Here is a 22,921-nt window from a genome sequence, read left to right on the forward strand (position 1 = left end):
GTTTCACACATAAGTCATATTGTGAACAAAATACTGAATTAATTGAATTTTACTTTTATCCAAGACTATTATCCAGCACATTGTCCTCTTGAAAGACACATTGTTTCACACGGTGTCAAACATTATGCTCAATACTGTGATTTGTTTTCCCCAAATTTAAACGATTTGCATTTGCACTCGGTATTGTTCACCTTTTCTTTTTTTACATAAAGTTCCCTTCCTCCTCCACGGCTGATTTTCCAACGGTGCGATTTTTTTTCTCCTTCCTCCGACTATAAACCCCGCAGAGGTAAATGGAGCCATGTGGGAGTTTGGAGTTGAGTCCTCAGCAACAAAGGCAATTATAGAAGGCTTTTGAAACTAATGGATCCAACTGAAGGCTCAGACTTTCCTCTCCTGAATCACAACTGGTGCTCAGCCTCCACAAGCTCCGACGCTGCTGACCAGCGCTCCCCACACGCTGGATGACCTTATACAACTGCTGCAATTAAGGAAAGCCATCACTTCTATAGTGTACATTTCACTTTTTCATTATTGTGTACAGCAGATGTATAAAGAAAGACAGCACTTAGCATTGATTACAGAATACTTTAACACAGCAGGTTATTTTTTCTTTGAAGTAGAACTGGCCATTTAAAGCCCCATAATGGAGTTTTTCCCTTTTAGCGCCCCCTTCAGTTTTGGAGGTATTTAACGTTTACTTCAGTGTCGTAAATACCCAGTTACGATAGATGCAGCCTCGCATACACTTGTATTGATGACCAGACGAAGTCAGAAACCAAGAAATGATGTCAACCGATAAGGTAAGAATATTCAAAGATTTTACATCAATATGACTGCATAGTTTTATTCATTGTGATATCGGAGATGAATGCTAACATAACCAAAAGAATGACAACATTTAGTTTAGATGAAATACCGATCGCGTTTTCAGCCAATATACGTTGTTTTCTAAATGTTTGAATGTGGAGTACGTGTGATCGAATACAATATTGTTGACAACACCAAAAAGCTACATATTCATAATTTACATTGGAACGTGTAATTCACTACAAGAGACTTCGCTTGCTTCGCCCTTATACTGTAGCTGCGAGCGTGGACTGGCACTATATGACGTTGCGTAATCACTGCCAGAAAGCAGGTCGAAGTCCATCCGCCCCGGATCGGGCGGCCCCAGAATCCTACATAGCGGAGTTATTTCCCCACAGACCCCCGATGACAATGGCGGAGGCGCAAATCGCCATATTAAAAGTCATTGTCGCGGCACCATTTTTTTCAAGCTGTTATTTTAAGGTACAATTGTTGCATAATGTTACTTTAAGTAAAGCCATTTAAATATTAAAATTCTTTGCAAACCGTCTCTGCATATATTACCGCATACACTCTGGCGCTCAGTGGAAAATCCATTAAACTTCAAATTAAACCACAAAGCCATTCTCGTGTGTGCACAGAAAATCGTTTCTAATCAGAAAATCAGACTTACTTTCATCAGAGCCAACGTTCTCCTCAATGTTTTTGATGTAGTCATCCTGGAAAGAAAATGGATTTGCATTAATGTATTTAATATTTCATTTTTGACAACACACTCAGAAATGTGCTTTCTTACTCATTCTTAATAGGAATTCAGAAAACGTAAATCATGAAGGAAGCTTAAAGAAACGATAAATGACTGTGATTTTAGGCAATACAAATAGATGCATCTTTTATGTGGAATAGATAGATGGGTTTAAAAAGACACATTTTCATAGAACAAAAAACATGAAAGAGTTTTTTCTAAATCCAATGTTGAATTCTTTTAAATTAATATTCATTCACCACATATTCTGTGCTTAACTGGTTTATCCATTTTTGAGTTAAATTAAATAATAACTACAAACAGAAGTGCAACCAAGGGCTTACACCCCAATAAATAACAACTCAATGTCAAAAAGAGAATAATAGCATACATAATTACTTACTTTTACTTATTTGTCGAATTATTTTTACTTATGTTGCAATTCTACGGTTTACTTTGCTGCTCTGTCCTTTCTGTCTTTATCTGCTGTGTTTTTCAGAAGCTTTATTACCTAATTTTCTTCCCGGGGATGATTAAACTGTTATCTTATCTCTTATCTTTGTTTCAGATTTATTTGGAAAACACACTAAAAAGCAGTCGCCGTGTTTTGTCCCTCCTGACGGTACCGTCGTCAAAGGTTTGTTCTGGAGGGGATTCTTCCTCCCAGGAACCTTCGTTCTGTGCGAATGTCCTGAGGAGATCAGACTCGCTGACTGAGTGTCTTCTTAGAAAATAAACCGACTGACGACATTTCATCACTATAGGCTCTAGGTTTCCAAGTTTGGGATTTCTTCTTTCTCCATTACATTTGGTTGTAATACACGGCCACTGGCAAATGTTTAGAGATAAACTCTAGAAGGTTGGAATTTGATCTTTTGGGAAATGTGCTTATTCACTTTCTTGCCCAGAGTTCAATAAGAACATTGATACCACTCTCATGTCTGTGTGCTACATGTGTAGCTGTAACCAGCAGGTGATGAACTTAGCTTAGCACAAAGACTGGAAACAGGGGGAAACAGTTAGCCTGGCTCAACCTTTTTACACTTTGGTTATGGAACAGATTAAAATGACAGAAAAAATAAATGTAAGTTGTAAATTGATGAGATTTAGAGCTGCAAAAAACTGATTTAGTTATGTTTATACAGAGCCAGACTAGCTGTTTCAACTGTTTACAGTCGTTATGCTAAGCTAAGCTAAGCACCGTCCTAGTTAGGTTCGCATACAAGCAAGAGCTATATTGATCTTCTCATTTAAAGCTCAGCAAGCAAATGAGTCAGCATATTTCCCAAAATGTCAGACAGGTTTTTTAAGTGTTATATTAGAGTTATTATGGTTTCTTTTGTAGATTGCTAACATTAAGTAAACAGCAAAAGACTCACATCATCTTATAAAAAGACCTGGACTCTTTGAACTCCATCGCTGTTGCAAAGGGAATATTTTCAAACTAACTCTGGTTTTTAGATTGTGTCCCTGGCGGCGTTGCCCTGGAGCGATGATCCACACTCAGTGTCCCCCTGCTGCCCATTTCTCTCTGTGTGTGTCAGGACAGAGAGGATCAACTATAAAGCGGTTCCTACGCGAGGCCCAGAGAGGACCCAGAGGATCAGGTCTGTTCAGTTTAGCGCCGTCTTATTCCACCCAGGGGACACGAAGACTGAACTCTCAAGTCAAGCTGAACAAGTTGAGCCGACGGCATTTTAAATACTGTGCACAGGGTGAGTAGCTAACTGGATAGGTTTGTGATTTAACTGAAGTGAATTAATATCAGCGAGTCTAAAAAGAAAAACACATTTTCATTTACGAACCATACAGTGGTTTGTATTCTCTTGATGTAGCGTTGATGTTATTCATGTTTCACATGTGATTGTCTCGAACATCCTTTGTGCATCATATGTATTCGTGGTGCTTTAGCCAAGATGACACCTTCAGTACCGTCAAAAAGAGTCGTCAAAACTGACAGACAAAGCCCCTGTACAAATTAACAAAAGAGACACTAACCTCGACTTCCTGTGGCAATGACGAGCAGCAGTGGGGGGGGAAAGAAAGAGAGTCAGAGGAGGAAAACAACACTCCAAACTTCTCAATTTGCTTCCATTCAGCATTGCAAACAGTGGGTTGGTTTATTACAGTTATGGCAGCAGTTAAACCGTCAGCCATTAATGCACGCTGATTGCAAATACATGCCTTAGTCTCGCTCCTCTCGGGGGACAACATCAGACATTCACAGAGGATTATGAGAGACTATTAAGCGAGGATGATCCGCTGCCACTTCCACGAGCTGGCGGGGGTCCCGATCGCTGAGGGCTCATTCTGTGCTGTGTTTACAAGCGACTGCCAAACGCCAGCCTCCTGCCGGCTCAGAAGTTGTGGGTAAGCCGTGAAAATACCGCGTTCGCCTCGGAAAAATACTGGCAAATAGTTGGGAAGCTTCAAAGTCGACAGACAGATGTGATTTAGATGCTTTTTTTGTAATGGTTTGCAGCAGACGCATAAAGCGCATTAACTAAGCGTACCATTGACAACACGGACGGATATAGCTCCTGTAAAGTATAACCTTGAGTTAAGAGGGGAGTGAATGCTTTCCTTTCATTCCGTTTCACCATCTTCGCTTCGGTCCAAGGGCATTACACATCAATACCCACCGCAGCCTCTTCCCCTGTGCTTCATCATTCGATGCTCTGGTGTGTTTTGAGAGAAATATCGCACTGCAGGGTTTATTTCAGCAACTCAACCCAGTAAATAAACCTAATTCTTACACACACAAACACACACACACACACACGGCCACACTTAATATATCACGATGAACAATTTACAGGACGCACAAGGACAAGCCAAAAAGCCAGCGGAAGGCTTTAAAAGGCGAAGGAAAGAATTCATCACCGAGCTACAGCAGGATTTCACCTCAGAGACTCTTTCTTATGGTGCTACGTATTTTCCCTGCAGCAGGGAAAAGGCCCAGGTGCAACATAACAAGAGGCAATATCACTATTTTATCTTTAAAATCTGCTTGATCTCTGTGATATAAGAAGAGGAAAAATAAACTTGAAATATGTCATATGTAAATGGTAAATGGACTGTACTTGTGAAGCGCTCTTCTAGTGTTCTGGCCACTTGAAGCGCTTAAACGTTTCTTGTCATCATTCACACCCTGATGACCGAGGCTGTCATGCAAGGTGCCACCTGCCCATCAGGACTACCTAACCATTTATACTCATTTACACACCGCAGGAACCGCCTGCGGGGACAAATCGGGGTTAAGTGTCTTGCCCAAGGACACATCAACATGGAATAGCGGATCCGGGGATGGAACCGTCGATCCTTTGATTGAAGGAAGACCCTGCTCTGACAAAACACCTCCACTTCTGAAAAGATATCTGCGTATTTACACTACCGTTCAAAAGTTTGGGGTCATCCAGACAATTTCGTGTCTTCCATGAAAACTCACTTTTATTTCTCAAATGAATTGAAAATTTAATAGAAAATAGAGTCAAGACATTGACAAGGTTAGAAATAATGATTAATATTTGAAGTATTAATTTTGTTCTTCAAACTTCAAGCTCAAAGGAAGGCCAGTTGTATAGCTGATATCACCAGCATAACTGTTTTCAGCTGTGCTAACATAATTGCACAAGGGTTTTCTAATCAGATATTAGTCTTCTAAGGCGATTAGCAAACACAATGTACCATTAGAACACTGGAGTGACAGTTGATGGAAATGGGCCTCTATACACCTATGGAGATATTTCATTAGAAACCAGACACTTCCACCTAGAATATTAATTTACCACATTAATAATGTATAGAGTGTATTTTTGATTAATGTTATCTTTATTGAAAAAACAGTGCTTTTCTTTGAAAAATAAAGACATTTCTAAGTGACCCCAAACTTTTGAACGGTAGTGTACATGGCACTTAAAAGGCTGTAGTTGTAACACTGAACTTTCAGGGTGACAAAGCCATAAAAATAACCGGAATCAGGTTTATTGCCAAGCTTCTGTGTAGTTGAGAATGTGGGGAAATTAAATAAAAAATAAAGCACGTATTACAGAAATCAAGAAACATAAACATAGAAGAACAAATAAGATTCTGAAAAAATACTGTGACAAATTTGCACAATATATCTGAATTAAAATGAAGAGGGACAATAATTGCAGAGTCCTTAAATCAACCACAGAATCGACTTCTGCAAATACTGGAAAAGGATGTTGAATATCATAGAATCCTACAAAAACGACCACCCTCGTCGCCAAAGATACGGCTGTGTGTCATGCGTCGGATGTCACGATTGCTTGATTTAATTATTTGCACTCCTTCTGCAATTACCCAGCTCACAGTGCTGCAGGGGCCGGTGGGAGTCCTGCGGCGTGTCCTAAAGGCTTGAGTGCTTATCTTCTCACAGCAGCAGTGTGACAGCAAGGACACCAGGCTGAGGGTGCATTTAGTCCTTCACCAAGGTTGAGAGCTAATGCTGTCCCACTGCATCCCAGCAAGACCAGCAAGACAAGAGGGAGGGAGGGAGGGACAGATCAGGGAGCAAATGGGGTCTGATATTCATGGTGGAGGTCCCCTGAGTTCTGTGAATCACATAACACATGCCACCTCTTCTGCCATTTGTCAACAACGCTGTATCGCAGCCGGTGTAAAACAGAGCGGGGAGGCTAATGGAGCTTGACTATCCAGATGCTGCGACTGCTCCTCCTGGACCACGCGCTGGTATGAGGCTGACAAGCGCTTGGCCGCAAGCCTGACTACGCCCAATCGAGTTAACATCTATCTCACCTCGACTGCGCCTCGTCTGCCAGCGACATAAATACCACAGATAACCCTGAACCAGCCAACCCCGACATCACCCGCACCACACACACCCATCCTGAGCACTGACATCAACATCTTCACACACATCGCAGATCTGCACGACAGCCGTAAGGGTTAAAAGTCTTAAACCGTTTAACTGCATGTCTGTGTCGTGTTGGGCAAGGAAATTGCTCCGCAGTTGTGAGTGTGTGAACTATTGGAGCGATGCTCCAATTCTATACTCAGTATTGGCCTGAAAATAGCGGAAACAGTGGATCGGAGACCAAAGACAAACATATTGAAAACAAGAGAATAGAACGACAGGCAAGAAAGTTGAGAAGAATATTCAGCAAAATCCTGGATTACACTCGACGACGTCAAGTTTAGAGATTTGACCTTTCTATACTATCTGGTTGTACGGTTAGGGAGATATTCTGGTTATGGTAAAACAACATGGTTAAGTTAGTTAAGGTTGCCTAAAACCTTTGGTTAAGGTTGAGGAACTATTTTGGTGAGGGTTAATACAAATACAAACATTAATTGAAAGGATGTGATGAGTCACAAACTCTGGTTTCCTGCATGAACACCAGAAGTGTGACACATTGATCCACGACTCCAACTTCCACTACATCACCGTCTGCATTGGCACTAAACAACTGGAACCATGTAAAACAGACACAAATCCCAGGTATACGGAGTCGGGTGAAAACTTGTGTATCACATAACTTAAAACGTGTGCAATATAAACATTTTCATGGACAGAATCAGTGTTGGAAGCGTCAACAGCTTGCAAAGGCATCATGAAAAATGAGTGAAACAAGTTTCACCGGAACAGAGATTGTTGAAAGTTGTGTCAGTTATGTGAGAAACTCTCTCCAGACCATAACAAAGCAAATATTGTTATGGATGACGAATCGTTTTTGTAATTTGAACGGAGGTGTTTTGATCTATTGGACCAAATCAAGTCATTAAAGGGGTTCGAAATCAAAGTCACACTTTAAGTCTTTTTTTTCAATCTTTCTATGCCAAGATGATTTATCATAAATTGGGAGGAGCATTATACTAATATGTTTTGTTTTGTTTCTTTTCACAGGTTCATCACACACTTCTCTAATGTCGGACGACATACAAATGGGTTACAGATAATAATTAATAGGATGGAACAATGAATACATATTAATGAATATCTTAAAGTTACTGTAGGGAAGTGAAATAGTTTCACGTTGATAGTGATGCATCATATGACCCACATAAGTAAACAAGGCCATCGGTGAGAAGATATGGCCCCGATTTACGTGTGTCCCACATCTAGCCAGAATGGTCTTGGAATTGGTTACATTGACTTTTTGCCCATGCAGCTTGCAGTCTTGGAGGTCAAGTGCAAATCACAGACGACGCCCTGCATGCTCGAAATCTCTTAAACGCGGACTGCAAATTAAGTAGTGATTGAAAAGTGATGGGACTATCCATCTCCAAAGAGACAACACGAAACAAGCAGAAAAGTCAAAGAGTTGCTTGTGGACTCTTGAGTTTGGAGCTGTGAGGCTGTTATGCCATTTGTTGCACTCTCAAGTTAATATGCATTGAATATTTGCACGAGTTTAGCAACCCCAGATCGTTTATGTTTATATCTCCGCATTATTTAAATGTTAATTTCATCTGTTTACTGATTTGTCTAAACTTATTACCAATAGTACCATGTCAGGCTTTAAGCCGCCCTCTTTTATAGCGCTTTATTATCTATAATCTGTATATCCTGTATTTATGATACTTTCTGTTGCACTTCTGGTTGGATGCCAAACTGCATGTCGTTGCTCTGTACTTGTGCATGTGTAATGACAATGAAGTTGAATCTAATCTAATCTAATCTTCAGTCTGGGTTTCTGGAGGACACTACCGCACACACACCTCACTCCAACCTTCAACTCACTCACCTCAACATCTAAAATCAAACCGAGGTGGATGTCAAAGAATTCTTTAAAGGACGGGACATTTTATGTCCCCTTTATACAACACCTCCACACACACACAAACGCAGAAGTATAATACATCAGACAAGGATCAGAGGAATCTCCTCTACAGATGATGCGCTGATAAACTCGTCTCTGATCACAGAACATCATATTTCATAATCTAGGTCAGAGTGATCATGTTTTTTGTGGATTGATTCTTATCTATGGATTCTGTATCCAAACAGCATCGACAACAAGGTGCTCCTGCCTTATGGGATTTATGAGTTAGACGAGAAGATCGATGCCCCTTTCATGTTTATACGATACATCGTCAGCCATCGGTAGCAGCAGGTTAGTTTAGCTTAGCACAAAAACAGGATTGAGGGTGAAACATGTAGCCCGGCTTTATCCAGAAACAACGTTTTATACTTATTTTAGATATAACACGTGTATTGTTCATGTTCATTGTACAGTTAGCCTTAGAGGTGTCGGAAGCCACATTTGGTTACTTGTGAAAAAGCCGGGTTCGCTGTTTCCAGTCTCAATGCTAACCAAAGCTCTAACAGACAGGTGTGAATTTGGATGAAGCCACTATAAACAACATAACAAGCGATTTCCCAAAATATTGGCTTCCAAACTATTATACCAATACAAACACATTTAAATACACACACGAATGTGATCTAAAAATGAATCTACATCTACAACTATTTATTTTGATGCTGATTTGGATCCAGATTTGTAAAAAGGTACCAACAGCAAACAGGTCTCTGACACCCACATCACTTTTGCTCATAAGTCCTGCTTAACAGATGAAAGCCCTCTCCCTCGGGCAATAACTGCATGATTAATTGTTCACAATTGTCCATGTTGATATTCTAAGGCCAACATTTGCAGTGAAGACGTCACTTAAGCAACAGGATATGAGTAAGAGATTAAATGATGATCTGGACATTCAGCATTTCCACCAGTTGTCATTTATCTGGCTCCATGAAGTCATTTACTCTAATAATAGTAATGACCGGAGACATGGGAGAGGCTCAGCTGATTGCTCCGCTCTGGCCCCGGGCTGTGTCATCCTATCAGATCGCTGAGGTGTGTCTGCCTCTCTGACTGGCAGGACATTGTCAGCTCATCATTCCCCCGGCCAGTCACTTGCCAAGTGATGTGCTTTTGCCTGATTAATGTCGACGAATTAGCTCTGTCTCCCAGCCGCCCATAAATCGCGACTAAAGGGCACACAGGCGGAGGCTGTCGTGAATCTACATTCCACCCTGCGTGTCTCAGTAGTTACCAGGGAACAGCGGGAGTGCATCTCGCCTTTGCCATGTCATTATGGCGCCCCGATTCAGCATGCTGGGGCCTGAGATGTGGAGGTAATGTCTCGCTCTGTTTGTACCCCGCCGTCTTTGAAAACGCCGAAGAAATGGGAGAGACAGTAATGGTGCAGACCCACCACAGATTGAACCACTTACAAATGCATTAGAGTGTTCCGAAAGGATGCTGTGTCTTTCGACCTGAACCCACTGGCTTTAGAATGGCAACACATTTTCACTTGAACATAAGGCAGAAATCCCGCAAAAAACAGCTGGAAGAACATATTTTCTCATCTCCTTTGATTCCACATACCAACTCAAGCTTCCTACGTCTGTCGCTCTCCCTCTCATTGAACCTTGGCAGGTCTGAGATCTTCCACAGCATATTGACTCTGACAGACAATGACATGATCAATGATCGTATTACAGACTGTTCAAGGTGATTACATGCTGCGCATATGACAAAATAAGAAAACCCACGCGGTTTACTAAACCCAAAATGCGAAACCCACAGAGAAGAAAATGGGGGTGGATTGCAACAAAACACTGGCGCATTATGGGATTAAGTCGCAACCCGGCAACACAGAGACAGATCAGATCGATCATGTGAGCGTCGGTGCACACGTTGTGTCACAAGGTAAGACGGCCGCCTGCAATGCAGTAGAGCGAGAAGCACATTCTGCAGCCATCCCTCTGCACACTGGAGGGCACGTCTCTCTGCCCGAGCCACCACGGAGCCAACTGTCGAGCGGATATCCACCTGAAACGTTTGCGCTGCGTCGAAATGCATAAATAATCAGGCTGGCAGGGGAGTTTGGCTCCTGCCTCAGAACACACATGATTTAAATAACTGGCAATGACAACGTATGAGTCTCTTTGCAACATGAAACAAGAGTCTTCAAAAACATAAAAGAGGCTTTTCATCTGAGCCGCTGCCTTTGGCTATCAAAACTACATTTCAGGAAGTTGCATCACGGAAATGAACCTTTTCCGTTCTCAGGAGCCCGTGAGCTGTGCTCTCCAAAGCACTGGTAAAGTGACACGTCAAACAGAGGCTGGGCCGGCTTTGCTGCTGCAGCTTCTATGGTCGAATCAAGGCATTGCATGCTCTGAGAGATGCAGTAATTTGAGAGGAGAAGGATGGCGAAGATGCAGAAAAATGGATTCTGTTGAACCCCACTGCTGAGCCAAGCAGAACCCTGGAACGTCTGAGTCTCTGCAGCGTCGTATCGCTCCCCCACCCCTCCATTTTCAAAACAAAGAAGCGGAAAGAGAGGAGGTAAGCCTTCAAGTTGAGCTCTACAGAGATGCCCCAGGGAGATCACAGCTTATGCAGGGCCGTCTTCGCTGTGCTGAGCCATGTTGTTTATGCATACAATATTAGCAGTGAAAACCCATATTAAGACAAATTGATGCATGGGAGTCCACAGAAACAGCAACACCTGATTCCAGTGTGCTTTTATTTTACTTTATAGTAGCTATAGGCTCATCAGTATTGATACGCAAACACAAAAAGTTATCAGCGTACATAAATACATGAATGACCTAGATCAATATTAAATGTAGTGAAGGCAAAGAAAATAAATTCCACTCGAATAGACTCTTAACAAATGGACTTTGTTTCCCTGGAGAGAAAAACCTTTCAGGTTTTACTGCATAAAAAACAAGCTAGCTTTATAAATGAGTTATTACAGAGTTGTGATTGATTAAGGAAAGGTTACGTATTAAACGGACATTTTAAGAGCAGATTCAAGTCTACTTCTTTTCATGAATCTTAATTGATTCTGTGGTAAACTGTGAAAACTGTCAAATGACAGCGATTTCACACTTTGTACACATGTATGTTATGTTAGGGCTGTAGTAAGAAATGTCATCTAATTTTGTATCTTGAATACATTTTAGAAAATACTTCAAATGGCACACAGATTGTACCCAAACGGCACATTTGAAGATTCTGCCTACGCGTCTCTAAAACCTCTCCAACTTCGCGATATGCTTCATTTGATTTTTTCTCTTTCCACAGGTAAATGTCCAGATATTGTGATGTGGTTTGCAAGAGGTATTGGACTGCAAATGCATTATTCTGAAGGGATATTCACTCTAATGTTATGGTATGTTGCATCTTCATTTCCTTTTATCCACATACATATATATATATATATATATATTTATTTATTTTATAGTTACATCTCTGCAGAAATCTCACAAGTGTTACTTTTATTATGAAACTCTATCAATTTTGCCACATAAAGTAAGTCTGTAAATATTACAAGATGAACTTCCACGTTGTTGGTTTTAGTCTTGCTGACATTGAGAAAAATAAAAAATATTTTTCATAGCATGGACTGAACTTTAATAGTCAAAATCTTGCGCAAAGAAATGTTTTGTACTGAGCCGCTGTGTAATCATTTAAGCGTGTTGTAGTGCACTGTCAGCACGTGTGTTCAGCAAATCAAAGAATTCTGATTACAATATCACTTACCACCATCTATCTTTTGCGCCAGCAACTATAATTGTATTTGGTGTTTCCAAAATGTCCACAGCTATGCCTGCTGTTTAAATTAATTACACTTGCCAATAATAAGTCCATTCACGCTACAGAGCTCTCTTACAACTGTCAGACATGTGAGTTTAGAGACCAGCAGCATGGTTACGAAAAGATAATAATGATAACCATCCCAGTTAAAATACCGCAGGGATCTGCATGAGGCAACACACAGGGGTAGCTAAGTTAAATATGCTAGCTGGTTGATTACATTTAATTCCCCCCATCTGCCACGGCAATGAGAACAAATTGGGTTGTTGTTGCAGCTGATAATACCAATCTCCCGCAGTGGCAGCGGGATATTACAGGCAAACAGGGAGCCACATTGAGATGGCACGTTATGGCTTCAGGAAGGACTACATCACACGGAAATGAGATTCTGTCGGGTTCTTTTTCGACTGAGAAAAAAGATAATAGCGGTTTAGCTCTGCACCCTATCACAGTTTATACGATTAGCTTGATTAAGGTCATTTCAATATGACTTTTTACTGCGTATCCATTACTCTGCCAACTCTGACAAATGAACAGTCTGCGACACACGCACCAACAAATGCATCCGACACAATGCCACACATACTAAATGCAGCCTCAACGCAGACGGGATCACAGTCCCTTCCAAGTGCGTCCTTGGCACCTCCCTCTTGGCCTGTCAGTTAGTGAAGTGAAGGAGGCTCAGCTCTCCCTGCTCTTTCATATGCAGCTCCGAGAAAGTCGAGCCAAAGACGAAGGAGCGTTCAAATCAAACATAAAGAAGACGGTAGAAGCAGCCGATCCTCCCCAGGCAAGAGCGTGTCTTCAACGTTGCCAGGCCGAATTGTACCGTACTTGCTTGCCCTGCTCGTATAACAGTGAGGGATTTGTGGCCTCAAGCAAATAATCTATCAATGCCAGGTTGAACCTGAGCACCTTGCATTATTACGCCTTTTGTTACTGAACATAAGCGATATGGCTGTGTTTGCTCAGATAATGTATTTCAAAAACAACAAAAACCACCCGAGGCAGATCTGAATATATTGAGGACAGCACTTTACTGCACTCTAATATTTCCACCTGGCTAATAAATGCACAGATAGATTTGCAGTTTTTTGTTTTTTCAGGTTTAATCATTTCCACTCAAATAACAGTGATTTCGGGAGGTGGAGCCGGTTGTGAAGTGTTCACTCGTAGAAGAGTAAACTATGAGGCTTCTGCTTTGTGTCTGTGAGCAATAACAATGAAGGTCGTGGCTGGTAAATAGATTCATTGTCAAGGGGCAGATGAGTTTCCAGCCGACAATAAATACAGGTGAGTTTGTTATCTTGATCAATCAACTATCAATCTATCAAAATCCTTAAGCCTGTGATGATGTCTTATATTTTATTTTTAAAAGATGTAAGATACATTTTTAACGTGAGACTCAGTCAGGTATATTTAACCTAAATTTCATTGTAAATCATCTCTTCTAAAAACTCAAATGTTCTGAATGACAGAAGTGTTTTCAGGCTGGAACATGTTCACCAGACAGTATTTTACAACAATAGAAAAATAATGTCTGTTTGTAATCTAAACATTTTAAACCAATGTTGCTGTCATCTTTTTAGTCCAGCCGTTTGATTTGAATCTTGATTTTCCCTTTCATTTCTTCACACAATATATTTTCCTCCATTTGCTTTTAAACCAGACTAGCTGCGTGTTAATGGCTTGACATGACATTTGGTGAAGGCATTCATGGTACCCAGAGGTTGACATTTTTTGTCATCCTTCAGCTGCACTTTGTGTTTAGTGCTCATATGCAAACGTTAACAAGCTAAAACTGAGGAGGTGAACATGGTAAACATTATACCTGCTAAACAACTGCAGTAAAGCATTACTGTAGACTAGTCGTCTTGTTTCTTAGTTATTTTACTGTATGCAATCACAAGTGAATTATTGTCTTGGTTTTTCATTTCTTGTGTGACATTTGTGTATTCATCGAACCCAGGAAGCCAATAACCACACCGGCAGAAGCAAAAGGCGATGCAGTAAACAATAAGAACCTAATACGCTTATCAGTTTCCATTATCGACTCATCGTAAGCGATAATAAAGCTCTGTCTGCTTGCTAAAAAGCCGGATCATTGATTGATTATTGGATGCGCCACCATTACAGCCAGGAATGAAGACAGACTCAGCGGCAGAGTGGCAGCATTTATTGCTCCCACTGCATGCAGCAAGGAATAGAGGAGCCTCACCAGTTCAGACACAACTCTCAGGCAGATGCCACTATAAATAATGCATGAACAATAGAGCCAGAAGAGGAACCTTCGAACAGCTAATTATTCAGACCGACATTTCAGAAACTCACGGAGAAGTTAACGGTTAAATATGATGGAATTCAGGCCGCGTGCGAGGTGCAGTCAGTCGGCCTCCGCTATTAAACGCATCAATCTGCACACATACGGTCCAATCACAACATGGAGCTTCCTGGTGCTCAGCCACAGAAGGAAGGAAAGTGAATTTGTGCTTTGGCTGCTGAGCTTCTCTCAGTGTCTCGACAACGAGTCGAGCTCTTCAACAGGAACAACAGCCCCTCCCCTCAATAAGGAATCGCCTACATTTGTATTGAGAAGCCAACAGGATCTCCTTTTTTCTCTCCTTTTCCTCTGACATTCACCTCCAGTAGAAGACGAGCATGGTAATGACGAGAGAACGATACATCGTCTCTTTCCACCACTTCTGCCATTTTGATCTCATTAGTGTGCAACGAGCACATTTCCACAGTTGACTTGATCGGGTGATCTTCAGAAGAAACACGGATAACTGTTAGCTCGTTTAACTGTTGTGGTTTCCACCGTCTTCATTTTCAACCCACACATTGCCATAACATTTTAATTGGAGATAGGTCTCATTATGGTATTATTTTTTATTTTTTTTATTGCACACTATTCTCTTGCTCTATGTTTGTCCACATTTTTCATATCCGTAATTACACTGGCTGTTAGTGCTGTAGCATATCTCCTGTGGGAGGCTTATAAATGGCTGAGGTTGATGACAGGAGCACAAAACACACAGCTGGTAGCGTGTCTTTGAGTGAAGTAAAGGAGCTCAGTGTCACTGAGGATACAACAGAATCATGTTCAGCAGAAACACAGAGTGAACCCTGCTCTTGTATTTTTCTCGGAGCTCTGAAAGAGGATCTGTGTTGATGTAGGATCAGTGGCCGGGCCGTCGCCATCATCTCAGTCCCAGCAGCGGGGATAAGTAACGATTCTGATTCTGATTCCAACCTGCTTGCTGTCCTATTGTGTTGCCACATAAAGTGCTTGTGTTGTATACCACCGTGACTGAAGTCTCCTGAAACTATTACTCAACTAGAATGGGCACTCAGTAGAGCGCATACCTTCGCATAGCACAAGATTGGGCATTGAATTATGAATATAAAAATTGACCGTGCTATGGTAAAAAGAAGATTTTGACCTTTTCATGACCTTGACCTTGACCTTTGACACGATCAATCCCAAAATCTAATCAAATGGTTCCCGGATAATAACCAATCATCCCACCAAATTGCATGCGATTCGGTTTAATACTTTTTGAGTTATGCGAATAACACGCATGCACGCATACAAATACACAGCGATCAAAACATTACCTTCCGCATTTTGCAGGTAATAAACAGAGAAAAAAGTTAAGAATCGTCCACTATAGCTCACTAAACATGGAAATGTGGTCATTGTAAATGTGTCATTTTTAATCTTAAGACGTCTTCTTCATTTGTAGGAACTTTCGATGACTATTATTTGACACTAAATAACTAAAACAAGAGATTCTTCAGCCATGCGAGCAGCTCTGCAAGGATGTACTATGCACAGCAGTGCATTAAGCTAAACGCTGAGGTCAGCATGCTAAAATGCTCACAAATATCTTCTTTCGAGCGCCATCATCAGTTTACTTTTTTAGTTTTTAAGCCGATATGCATAAGTACAACCATACAGAGCTGCTAGCATGGCATATTTGGTTTCATGAATATTGAGGATGGAGACGTTGGCGTAGAGAGGCGTTGGTAAACATAAAAGGAACCTCACATTGTAATCTAATTGAATTAAATTAAATGGTGAGTACCAATAAGACCGAAATGATGTACGCTCGGCTGCTCTTAACAAACAAAGGAGCCGAGGAGCCGTTTACCTGAGAAAGACGTGGCAATTTTCCCTCATTAAAAATGAAAGCAGGGAGAAGAGCAGGTGCAAACCTTAAAACGTTCTCTGTGGACGGTTTGAAGTCTGCACAGCTCCTTAATGAGTCCCCTCTCTGCATTGCTCAGAGAGATGGGTGAATTTGGCCGTGAATGAACAGCACAGTATTGATCACACGAGTCCCCGCTGAGCCGATCCACCCGAACGCACCAGAATGCAAAGTGGAACTTTGTGAAGAAAAAAAAATGAAAAAAATTTCATCAAGCAGTCACAGAAGGGCGATGAGCTGATTCAGAACGATGCAATCAGCTGATTACAGCCGAGCTTAATTCTGGGACATTTGCAACTTCGTGGCCTGCTTTGAAGAGGTGAATTCCGTGCGAACATAAACGCCGGGGGAAATCTACACTGGGAGATCTGATGCGCTGACATTTGCAGTGAGCCATGATTACAGCTTCAACATTGATGCCTGTCATAATGGAGTTTGTATAACAGCCTGTAACCTGCTGTGGATCATCCCGACACCTCCTGCCTCTGCAGCTGTTTGTTTTATTTGTATTTCTTTCCATGCTTCCTCATTAGGCCTCCTCTAGATAATCATACGTGTACACTGGCCTAATTAAAACACCAGTCAGCTCAATCCAACTGCCACCGATGCTTGTTTATTGCCAACATGGTGTTTATTTTTTTTATTTTTATGCCCTATCAATATGCTTGCTGTTTTCACACCACCTGTTTGCCAAGACAGCAAGGGAACAAATAAATCCCTTTCCATATCAGATGGTGTATCTCACTGATTGATGCAGCGCAGAAAATACCCATCTAGTCTAGTTACTAAGAAATATTCACGGTACTTCACATGTTTGATTACATTTCTGTTTGTGTACAGAAACATAGGAGATACATGTTCATTCATGAACCTCAGAGATGACGGAAGGCAACATTGGGCCTATAAGCTAATCGTGTGCTAGCTCTAAGTTAGCTCCGAAGTCCACGTTAGCTTTACAGAGACAAGAGTGGCGAGAAAGCACATTTTCCTCAATTAAAATAATTCTTCAACATAGAAATTAACAGATAATCAATAAAATCGATAAAAAATAAAACACAATAACATTTCCTTAGCGCAGGAGATAACTACAATGGGCACTCGGTAGAGCGCATACCTTCGCATATCACAAGATTGGGCATTGAATTATGAATATTTTGGCATTAGTTGCATGCCAATTGGATAAAAATTGACCGTGCTATGGTAAAAAGAAGAGGTTGACCAAATCTAATCAAATGGTCCCCGGATAATAACCAATCATCCCACCAAATGTCATGCGATTAAGAAGATGTTGACCTTTTCGTGACCTTGACCTTGACCTTTGACCCGATCGATCCCAAAATCTAATCAAATGGTCCCCGGATAATAACCAATCATCCCACCAAATTTCATGCGATTCGGTTTAATACTTTTTGAGTTATGCGAGTAACACGCATACAAATAAATAAATAAATAAATACACAGCGATCAAAACATAACCTTCCGCATTTTCAATGCAAAGGTAATAACCGTCTCACACCTTCCCAATAAGAAGGAAAAAAACATGAGGAAAAATGAGAAAACATAAACTTGGCAATGCCGCCGTCATCTGTAATGCTGATGGCTAAAATACATATTCTGCTTACCCTCAGCGAGCGTCTCTGGTTTCGGAGCCTCGTTTGACTTCGCCACATTAAACACGGTGTGCTTTGGGCTCAGCATGACTTCCTGCCATTATGAATCCAAATGTATTGTTTTGGGGTTCATATTTCCTCACCACGCGCTTTAGAGCATTTATTATTTAGTAACGTCGTAAATCTAAAACACGTTTATCTCCACCTCATGATGTGTCGTGATCGGGTTGGTGATATTCAAACTGGTCATTATTTTTATGTTTTTATTTATCATGCTAATTATGAATCACATGTAGTTATAAAAATAACTAGTTTTGTAAGTTACAAAGTTACAATATATATATCTATAAATATTATTTTAAGGCCCACTGGTTGAGAACTGAGAATATTTCATTGCCTTTGGGGCCTGGACTACATACCACTATACGTATTTGACTACACACGCACACACACACACACACGCACACACACACAAACACATGACTGGTTTCACAAGTGTATATCACAGCACAGTAGTTCAACTTAAATTAAACTGATGAATAGATTTGTTTTTACTTTGACATTGAAGAGAATTTCTCGAATGATCCGTCTTGCAAAAATGACTAATTAATCCTCTGGGATTCAAAGTTTTAAACCAAGAAAAGGTCAGAGGGATGAACGAGTGGTAAAATGATAAGTTGATTATTCGGTTAGTCAATACATTAATCAGTTTGACGATCAAGAAATTAAGAAATGTTCCTTTTATCTACAACAACATACAAATAAGGTACGATCCAAGCTACAACAGACCAAGAGATGTCATTGAAGATGGATTAATCGTCAATTATCAAGCAACAAATCTTGGTTTTTGCTTCTAAAAATGAGAATATGTATTTCTATTATATTTATCCTTGTAAATGCAATATTGTTTCATTTTGGACTGCTCATCAGAAAATCATGCAAAAACCAATCAGTCTTTTAACAATTTTCAGAGATTTTATAAACTAATAATCAATTAGTTTGAACTAATCCTGCCCAGACAGACACGGTATACACAGTACACACAGCATCCTTGCAGCGTATGTATTATAATCCTGCAATTTATTATGTGAGCCCCTTCTAGCTGTGGGCCCACCACCATTCCCCCCCATCATTAGAAGCACTTGTGTCACTAAGCTGCACCATTTAATAACTTTTTGAGGGGATTGTAAATTAAATGAGGCGAAGATTTCCTCCAACATATTGCATGTGTCAAATTCAGTATTCAAAGCACCCAACCTCGAGAAATGTCAACCGAAGCTTCTCAGGACAGTGTTGGTGTTTGCCCCAAATATTCCACCAACAGCCCCACAGAAAGGACCCATTCCTCCCAGTCCGTCCCCTGTAGCACCAATCCAATTAGACAGGCGAGGCAAACCGCTCCAAAAACTAGCCAAGAAAGTATGCAAATGTCCATGACAACAGCAATATGCAATTTAATAGCAAATTCAACCGCAAGCTTTCTGTGCCCCCCGGGGGTCCAGGAGAGAGGGGCGGACTCCTGCCTACTCCAGAGCACCGTGGAAAGGTAATGCAGCTCCTGCCTGGCCGACATTGATAAGACAATCTGTCTGAGGGAATATCTCTCGGCAATGAGATCAAACGGTCCGTCTGCTCGTCACGGAGGAGCCTCGGATGTGAGGATGGTTGCTAACCAACTCCTCCTCCGACATCCTTCACATCCTCCTTCCTGCCATGTGTTCCGTCTTATGGTACCAGGGAGGTGTCACACACCCGATACAATAACCTAATGACCCTTCACCAAGCTCACAGTGTCCCCGTCTCACACGTGTATCTCCTGCTGGTTGTGTTTCAAATCAGAGAGGCATGGCGGTATAAAATCTGGCACATCATTTAAATCAGTGAGGGCCAACAACATACTTGAATCAGCTGCAGCGCAATACAATATGTTCTCCTCGATTATGACCGGGAATGAACTTGTGTGTAGACCAGAACAAATTGAGCGATAAGAGATGGACCAATCCAATGTACAGCATCGGTATTAGTACCAAAAGCAACCTAAATAAATGTATCATGTTAGAAACTGTTTCCGTGTCAAATATCACATCGATTTCTGGTGAATAGAGAGAATTTTTATCAAATGTATTAAATAGAGGTATCAACATTAGACAGAAAAACAAATACTCCCATCTGGTTGTTTGATCCACTAATGGTTCCTCAATTGCATTTCTTTCAGAATATTGCCATCACGATGTTTTATCATCACCACCCACCCCTAAAATGAACGCACTGGTTGTTGTTTCTCACAAGTAATTAAATTATTTAACCAGAGACCATCTTCTATGGGACCAGGCATGACGCCAAATCCGGCCAGGGGTGTAAAGTGGGAAGTCTACAGGGCCCTTCCGCACCTCCAACAGCCCTTCTGGTGTCCTTGTTCAAAATTAAACAAATGTTTCGAACTTTCGAACCTCCATTTTGATCTCGACCACACACCTGTAGAGTTTCGCGGTAGCATCTTGCACGGTTGTGACACCATTGCGTTGGAAGAATGATTTCCATTGATATATAAACACCTGGCAAAGTACTCCAAACCGCCTCTGTCCTGTAGGTGTCTTAAGGACCAGCTCCTGCCATGATGACACACACACACACACACACACACACACACACACACACACACACACACACACAGCTTACAAGGTGAAAACAATTCCAGTCACGCACTGTCACAGTTGGTAAAGACTATTTTCATTTGGTTATATTCTTGATTAATCGATTCATCTTTTAAGTTATGAAATATCAAGTAATGTTATTCATATTATGTATTCGGAGTAAATCTCGGTCAGTGGGAGATCCACACTGTTTAAAATGAATCATCTGAAAAGAATAAACAAAGCTGTCATTTTACAGCCCAGAAGGAAATCTGGACAACAAATAGATTCACATGAGAATAACACGTTTGTTCTTTTATTCTTGATATTTTTGATGGAAGGAATAAACACCCGACGTTATGCTGCCGTGAGCACAACATGTTGTGTGCAATATTGCTGATCAATGGGTATTGATCAGTGAATCACTGTTCGGAATATCAGTTACCCAGAAGGAGCTTGGAAAGACTTGTGGCCAATGTGAGTTGCATTTAATTCACTCTTGAATAAGAAGGTTAATATATATATATATATATATATACATATATATAGTAAAGTATCTATTCTACCATAAAATAATAAATTATAATTATAATTATTTTAATAAATAATAAATTATGAAATAGCAGCCTGCTTGGCATGCCAGCCAGATGATGAAATGTTATGAAAAATCGAGGCACCTTGCCAAAGAAAAAAGAGAAGAAAAAAATAATTGATCAATCATTCCATGAGACACACGCACGCGCTTCTTCTCTCCCACACTGTGATATCTCCATCTTTTGAAGTATTTCTGCACCACAAACTGCTAACACTGCGCGTGCGTGTATGTGAGCGGGAGTGTGTGCGCGCGTGTGTGTGAGTGCGTGTGCGTGCGTGTGTGCGCACTACAGTGAGCGGCAGTCAGCTGTGCGCAAAATCACCTGAGCAAACAAACCCGCGCGTCACCTCCCCGGACAGCTCGTCTCAAGCAGCGCGAGATGAGAAAGACAAACACGGCCGTGCCATCGCACCAAACAGCGCACTCACGTCTCGGAAGCGGTTCCAGTGTTTCATCTTACGCCCGTACTGGGAGATGGTTGACAGCCATTGCTCATCTTCCATGAAATTCCCGGCTTTTCCTGCCTCTTTCCCACTTTTCACGTCCACCTGGAGCGAGAAGCCCACCAGCAGGCACAGGCACGCGACGACTCCTAACGCGACCATGTTGCTCCGGCGGTTTGGTCTGGGATGGGTCTCCTCCTGTCCTCGCGCCGAGGATCCTCACGACTGCTGCTGCCGCTTCAACGGACTGAATGGAAATGAGAAAGCGAAAGAGGGGGGAGAGGAGGAGAGAGAGTAGAGGAGAGAGGAGAGGAAGGAGGAGGCGGAGGAGGAGGAGGGGAGGGGAGGGGGAAAGAGCTATAGGAGCGATTAGATCCTGCACTAATCATTTATTTCTGCTTATACTTGGTTCCATTGCTTCACTGTCTTTTCTATATTTGTAAGCAGCCCACACACACACACACACACAGACACACACACACACGCACACACAAACACACGTGGGATGCAAAGGAATCATACAAGTGGAACGGATGTTTTTTTGTTTTTTTTGCAATGAGGATCAATCAGACTTGTATTTATTATATTGAAACGTTTTTTGGAAGAAGGCCGTTGGTGAGACAATGTGTCTCTCTGAGTGACTCAGTGAAACAATATGACAGAAATGTGGGGAATAGCTGCAGTAAATCTAATACCACGAGGCAGTGGCGACCACACTGGGCTCCGTAGATTTCTGAGGGTCCCTGAAGGACTCCTCAGTGGCCAAAAAGCAAATGAGGTTAAATTTAGCTTAGAATTTGCGTGCTTTTGTTCTTAATTTGTTCGTTAGCAGCACAGAAGGAGATTGTGGGTAACTCAGATCATTAGTGTCTGTACAGCATCTTACTAAATCTCATGAAATACCTGGAACAAACCTTTATAGTGCTTCATAGTCTAAACTTTATCAACACGTTATTTGTGTGTGATTTATTTTGAGAACAGTATGTTTAAGCAGCTCATATTAATATAAAATAAACTGGGGATCCAACATTCTTCTTAATCTCCTTTGAAAGTTGTTACAGTCGTCTACTAAAGCAGCAACATGTAGAGTGAAATAATAAAATCCAACACAAATGCAACTATTTGTATTCAATCTTTTCATTTGGAGGTTTCGATGCATTTTAAAGACTAAATCCAAAGGAAGAACAATGCTTTTTATATAGGAAATTACATCATAGCAGGACTACATTGACAAAAAGACATCCCCCCATAACTAATGATTGTTTCCATTATC

The 22,921-nt window shown here is 41.2% G+C and overlaps 1 protein-coding gene across 4 annotated transcripts in view; it reads right to left on the minus strand.

The window, feature by feature from the left end:
- LOC130203934 (testican-2-like) overlaps positions 1-21,872 on the minus strand; it is a 40,425-nt gene extending 18,553 nt beyond the window's left edge. For 3 of the 4 annotated variants that reach the window (XR_008833548.1, XM_056430394.1, XM_056430397.1), the window contains exons 1-2: positions 3,554-4,904; positions 1,484-1,529 (exon numbers count right to left, since the gene is read on the minus strand). Coding sequence is in view for 3 of the 4 variants with exons in the window: in XM_056430394.1 (XP_056286369.1) it covers positions 1,484-1,529; positions 3,554-3,769 (262 nt within the window). In the remaining variant the exon portion in view is untranslated. Of the gene's footprint in view, positions 1-1,483; positions 1,530-3,553; positions 4,905-21,633 lie in introns of those variants that run through there. The other variant, XM_056430395.1, reaches the window with a different exon arrangement.
- Between the last annotated feature and the right edge of the window lie 1,049 nt (positions 21,873-22,921).

The sequence above is a fragment of the Pseudoliparis swirei genome, chromosome 13 (assembly GCF_029220125.1).
Source record: "Pseudoliparis swirei isolate HS2019 ecotype Mariana Trench chromosome 13, NWPU_hadal_v1, whole genome shotgun sequence".
NCBI lineage: Eukaryota > Metazoa > Chordata > Actinopteri > Perciformes > Liparidae > Pseudoliparis > Pseudoliparis swirei.